Source organism: Apteryx mantelli, chromosome 38, assembly GCF_036417845.1.
Source record: "Apteryx mantelli isolate bAptMan1 chromosome 38, bAptMan1.hap1, whole genome shotgun sequence".
In the NCBI taxonomy this organism is placed as follows: Eukaryota; Metazoa; Chordata; class Aves; order Apterygiformes; family Apterygidae; genus Apteryx; species Apteryx mantelli.
In genome coordinates this window covers 197,282-203,281 of record NC_090015.1, presented here as the reverse complement: position 1 = coordinate 203,281, position 6,000 = coordinate 197,282, and the positions used below count along the sequence as shown (strand labels likewise).

The 6,000-nt window shown below is 64.0% G+C and overlaps 1 protein-coding gene across 1 annotated transcript in view; it reads right to left on the bottom strand.

The window, feature by feature from the left end:
- LOC136995115 (E3 ubiquitin-protein ligase BRE1B-like) overlaps positions 1 to 3,628 on the bottom strand; it is a 5,047-nt gene extending 1,419 nt beyond the window's left edge. Inside the window, exons 1-3 of the mRNA XM_067314870.1 lie at positions 3,585 to 3,628; positions 2,113 to 2,338; positions 1,119 to 1,286 (exon numbers count right to left, since the gene is read on the bottom strand). Of these exons, the coding sequence (XP_067170971.1) occupies positions 1,119 to 1,286; positions 2,113 to 2,338; positions 3,585 to 3,628 (438 nt within the window). The remainder of the gene's footprint in view (positions 1 to 1,118; positions 1,287 to 2,112; positions 2,339 to 3,584) is intronic.
- Positions 3,629 to 6,000: the final 2,372 nt, after the last annotated feature.

Genomic DNA, 6,000 nt, shown 5'->3' with positions numbered 1-6,000 from the left:
TTCGGGGCAAAAAAGCCGCATTTTGGTGCAAAAAAGCCGCATTTCGGGGCAGAGAAGCTGCATTCGGGCCACAGGAGCAGCGTTCGGCGCCCCGGGGGGCATTTGGGGGGCGCGGGGGGGGCATTTGGAGGGCGGGGGTGGTCGGGGGCAGCTTGGGGGGGGCAGAAGCCCCGTTTTGGGGCAGAAAAGCCGCATTCTGGGGCAGAAAAGCCGCATTTTGGGGCAGAAAAGCCGCATTTCGGGCCGCAAGGGCAGCGTTTCGGGCGCCGTGGGAGCAGCGTTCGATGCCCCGGGGGGCATTTGGGGGCGCGGGGGGCATTTGGCACTGCAGGGGGGGGCATTTGGGGCGCGGGGGGGTCGGGGCAGCTTGGGGGGGGGCAGGGAGCCCCATTTTGGGGTGCAGGAGCCCCATTTTGGGGCAGAAAAGCTACGTTTCGGGCCGCAGGAGCAGCGTTTGGGCGCCGCGGGGCAGCATTCGATGCTGGGGGGGCATTTAGCACCGCGGGGGGGGGCATTTGGGGTGCGGGGGGGTCGGGGGCAGCTTGGGGGGGCAGAAGCCCCATTTCGGGGCAGAAAAGCCGCATTTTGGGGCAGAAAAGCCACATTTCGGGCCACAAGAACAGCGTTTGGGCACCATGAGGCAGCGTTCGATGCCCAGGGAGGTATTTGGGGGGCGCGGGGGGGGGCATTTGGGGTGCGGGGGGGTTGGGGGCAGCTTGGGGGGGCAGGAGCCCCATTTCGGGGCAGAAAAGCCGCATTTTGGGCAGAAAAGCCCCATTTCGGGGCAGAAAAGCCCCATTTCAGGCCACAGGAGCAGCATTTTGGCGCCGCAGGGCAGCGTTCGGTGCCCCAGGGGGCATCTGGGGGGGTGTGGGGGGCATTTGGCACCGCGGGGGGGGGCATTTGGGGGCGGGGGGGGTCGGGGGCAGCTTGGGGGGGCAGAAGCCCCATTTCGGGGCAGAAAAGCTGCATTTTCGGGCAGAAAAGCCGCATTTCGGGCAGAAAAGCCGCATTTTGGGGCAGAAAAGCCGCATTTCGGGCCGCAGAAGCAGTGTTTCGGGCACCGTGGGGCAGCGTTTTGGGGGGGGGGCACGTTTTTTGGGGGGGGGGGGCCCCACCTGGCCCCAGTAGCGGTTGACGATGAGGAGGGTGGCGTCGTCGTGGCCCTGGCGCTTCTCGAGCTTCTCGATGCGCTCGCGCAGCTCGTCCTCGCACGCCTGCCGCTGCTCCAGCCGCTCCGCCAGCTTCTTGTTCTTGAACTGCAGCACCTTCAGGTCCATCTCCTCCTGCGGGGGGGGGCCCAGGCGTCCGGGGGGGCCCAGGCGTCCGGGGGGGGGGGGGGGGCGTCAGGCTTGGGACGCCCCACGGGGGGGCCCAGGCGTCCGGGAGGACCCAGGAGTCCGGGTGATCCAGGCATCCGGGGGGGCCCAGGCATCCGGGGGGCCCAGCAATCCGGGGGGGGGCATCAGGCTTGGGACGCTCTAGGGGGGCCCAGGCGTCCGCGGAAGGGGGCCCAGGCGTCCGGGAAGGGACCCCAGGCGTCCGGGAAGGGGGGGCATCAGGCTTGGGATGCTCTAGGGGGGCCCAGGCGTCCGGGGAAGGACTCAGGCGTCCGGGATGGGACCCAGGCGTCCGGGAAGGGACCCAGGCGTCCGGCCACTCCCCCCCCAGGCTCAGGACACCCCAGGGGGGACCCAGGCATCCGGATAAGGGGTCCAGGCGTCCGGGGAGGGGGGGGGTGGCGAGAAGGGGCCAGGCGTCCGGGGAGGGGCCCAGGCATCCAGGGAAGGGCCCAGGCGTCCGGGCACCCATCAGGCTTAGGTGGCCCTGGGGGGGGGGCCCAGGGCGTCCGGGGAAGGGGCCCAGGCGTCCGGGGAAGGGGCCCAGGTGTCCGGGGAAGGGGCCCAGGCGTCCGGGGAAGGGCCCAGGCATCTGGGCACCCATCAGGCTTAGGTGGCCTTGGTGGGACCCAGGCGTCCGGGGAAGGGGCCCAGGCGTCCGGGGAAGGACTCAGGCGTCCGGGGAAGGACTCAGGCGTCCGGGAGGGATCCAGGTGTCCGGATAAGGGGCCCAGGCGTCTGGGGAAGGGGGACGGGGACACACGTCACCCACCGTGGAGGAGATGCCGCCGAGGCGCAGGGGCTCGATGAGGGTGGTGGGCGGCTGCTCGTCGCGCGGCGCCTTCTTCTCGGGGGGCCGCCGGCGCCCCCCCCCTCCGCCGCCGCCGCCGCCCGCTTGCCCCCCGCCCCCGACATGGCGCCCGCGGGACGGCGAGGGACGCCGGGGAGCGCGGAGCGGCGCTGAGTAACGGCGGGGTAACGGCGAGGAACCGGGAGTACTGGGAGTAACAAACGCTGGTGTTGGGGTGTGATTGGGGGGTAACGGGGAGCAACACAGGGGAGCGGGTGAATAAAACAGGAGAGAGGAATGTGGGGGAGTAACTTGAGTAACAAGGAGTAAACACGAGTAACAATGAATAACAAGGAGAAAACTAGTAAGAATGAGAAATGAGGAGTAACAATAAAATTGAAAAGTAACAAAATGAGTAACAAAGAAAAGTAAAGAGTTACAAGAAGAAATAAGAAGTAACAAAGAAATTAAGGAGTAACAAGGAAAAGTAAAAAATAACAAGGAAAAGTAAGGCAGTAGCAAAGAAGAGTAAGGAGTAACAAGGAAGAGTAGAATAAGCAGTAACAAGGAAAAATAAAAGTAATAAAGAAAAATAAAAAGTAACAAAAAAAAAATAAAAAGTAACAGAAAAATGGAATGATGAGGAGTAACAACAGGTAATGAGAAATAATGAAGAGTAATGATGGACCTAAAGGAGAGTAACGAGCAATCATGACATAACTGAAAAAGGAAAGTGGATTAAAAGGGGAAAAGGGACAGTGGGGGAGTAATGGGGGGAAAAGCAAGGGGTGAGGGAGTAACACAGAGTAACAAAGTGATTACAGCAGAGTAACAGCAAGTTTCCTGGGAAAAAAGAAGACTAATGGGGAAATAAAGTTTAAAAATGAGGAAATAACAAAAAGTAATGAGTAATAACAAAGTAATTATAAGAGTAATGGGAAATGGGTAACGAAGAAAAAAAGTAAATAATAAAGCCAAAAAAGAGCAACAAAAGAGTTACATGATAGTAATAGAGATTATGAACAAAAAAGGACAAAAAAAAGATAAGAGTAATTCAGAGTAACAAAGAGCAACAAAGCAGCTATAGAAAAATAAGAGAAAAATGAGTAACGATGAGAAAAAGAAAATAAGAACAGATATACGAGAGGAACATCCCAGCAGTAACAAAGGGGTGAGGAAGGAGAAACAGGGAAAATTAGGGGCAGTGAAGGGATAAAAAGGGGCAACAGAAAAAATAGAAAAGGGAAAATGGGGGAGTAACAAGGTGTAAAGGGGGAGTAATGGGGGAAGCGGGGGGTAACGGGCGTAAATAGAGGTGATGGAGAAATAGGCAGAAAAGGTGAAACTGGGGAGCGATGAGGGGTAACGGGGGAGTAACAGGGGGTAACGAAGGGGTAAAGGGGGGTAATGGGCAGAAAGGGGAAAACGGGGGTAACAGGGTGAACAGGGAGTACACAGGGGTCACTGGGGAGTAACGGAGGGTAATGGGGGGTAACATCGAGGGACCGGGGGTAACACAGGGGAATGGGGGGGGGGTAATGGGAGTAATGAGATGGTAACAGGAAGTAACAAGGGGTAACAAGCAATAACAGAGGAGTAATGGGGGGGTAACAGGAGTCCCCAGAAGTAAAAGGGAGGTAATGGGGGGGGTAACGGGATGTAATGGGGGTAACAGGGGGGGTAACGGGGGGGTAACGGGGGGAAATGGGGGTCCCCAAATGTAAAGGGGAGGTAATGGGGGGTTAACGGATGCAATGAGGGATAACAGGGGGGTAACGGGGGGGGTAACGGGGGGAAGGGGGGGAAGGGGGGTCCCAAGGGGTAACAGGGAGGTAATGGGGGGGTAACGGGATGCAATGGGGGGTAACAAGGGGTAACGGGGGGAAGGGGGGTCCCAAGGGGTAACAGAGAGGTAATGGAGGGGTAACGGGGGACAACGGGGGGGACAACGGGGGGAAGGGGGAAGGAACGGGGGTCCCCAGGGGAACGAGGAGGTAACGGGGGGGGGCAATGGGGTAACGAGAGAGTAATGGGGGGTAACAAGGGGTAACGGGCAATAACAGAAGGGTAACGGGGGTCCCTAGGGGTAAAGGGGAGGTAACAGGGGATAATGGGGGGGGGTAACAGGGAGTAACGGGGGGGGGAGGGACGGGGGTGCCGAAGGGCAACGGGGAGTAATGGGGGGGAGTAACGTGGGAGTAACAAGGGGTAACGGGGGCGGAAGAGGAGGGTAATAGAGGCCCAAGGGTAACGGGGGGGGTAACGGGGGTCCCCGGGTGTAACGGGGGGTCCCGGGTGCCGCCCCCCCCTCCCCGGTGTGGGCGGAGCTCCCCGGTGGGGGGCGGGGCCGGGCCCGTCGCTTCCCTCCCCCCCCCCTCCCGCCGCTCGGGCCCTTCCGCACCGTCCGCCGCCGCCGCCGCCGCCGGCAGCTCTGGGCCCGGCCCCGCCCCCGCCGCGCATGCGCCGGCCCCGCGCCCGCTGCGCATGCGCCGGCCCTGCGCCCGCGCCCATTGGCCGCGGCGGGCGCGAGGGGGGCGGGGCGGCGGGCGCGGATTGGCGGCGGGCGCCGCGCGCGCGCCCCTCGGCCGGCGGCGCAGTGAGGGGCGCTCCCATTGGCGGCGGCGCGCCCCTCCCCCTGCGCCTCGCAGCGAGGCCTCCTCCCATTGGGGCCGCTCGCGGTTGCCGTGGCGACGCGGCCGGGCTCCTCGGGGGGGGGGGGGGAAAAAAAGGAGCCGGTCGCCATGGCAGCGGGCCTGCCGCGCGCCCCGCCCCTCCCTCGCGCCGCGCCGCGCGCCCATTGGGCCCCGCGCCCCACGTGGCGCCGGCGGCCAATGAGCGGGCGCCGCCCGCGCGGAGCGACCGTTGGCGGGCGCGAGGAGGGCGGCGTGACGCAGCGCCGCGCGCGAGCCAATCAGGAGCGGCGAGAGGCCCGGGGGGGTGGGGGAAAGGGGTGGGGGCGGAGCGCGCTTAAAAGGGCAACGGCCGCGCTTCCCGTAATGGGCCCCCCAGCCCCCCCCAGCCCCATGGGACCCCCTTAGCCCCATGGGACCCCCCCCCAAATCCTATGGGGGCCCCCAGAGACCCCCCCCGGCCCTCCCCCCCCAGCCCCATGGGACCCCCCCCAGAACCCCCCCAACCCCTTGGGACCCCCCCCAGCCCCACAGGGGACCCCCCCAGCCTCCCCCCCAGCCCCATGGGACCCCCCCAGAACCCCCCCAACCCCTTGGGACCCCCCCAGCCCCATAGGGGACCCCCCCCAGCCCCCCAGAACCCCCCCAACCCCTTGGGCCCCCCCCGCAGCCCCATGGGGACCCCCCCTACCCCCAAACGTGCCCCCCCCCGATGATGATGAGGGCGAGAAGGCCGAACCCCCCCCCCCAAAACCTCCCCCCCATCTCCGGACACCTGGGCCCCCCCCACACACCCCAAGGAGGGGGGAGGGGTCCACATTTGGGGGGGGGTGTCCATATTTGGGGGTGTCCATATTTCAGGGGGGGGTCCCCATATTTTGGGGGGGTCCAAATTTTTTTTGGGGGGGGGTCCCCATATTTGTGGGGGTGTCCCCATAGTTTTGGGGGGGGTCCATATTTTTAGGGGGGTCCCCATATTTGTGGGGGTGTCCCCATAGTTTTGGGGGGGGTGTCCATATTTTTTGGGGGGGGTCCCATATATTTTGGGGGGGTCCATATTTTTTTTTGGGGGGGGGGGGACGGACCCGCCGCCCCCCGAAAGCGGCCGTTTTCGCACGGTTTTTATTCACCGCCCGAGGCCACCGCTTGGGGGGGGGGGGGAGGAAGTTACAGGGGCCGGTTGGGGACCCCCCCCCCCGGTGGTCCCCCCCCCCCCCAAAACCACGTCCCCCCCCCCCAA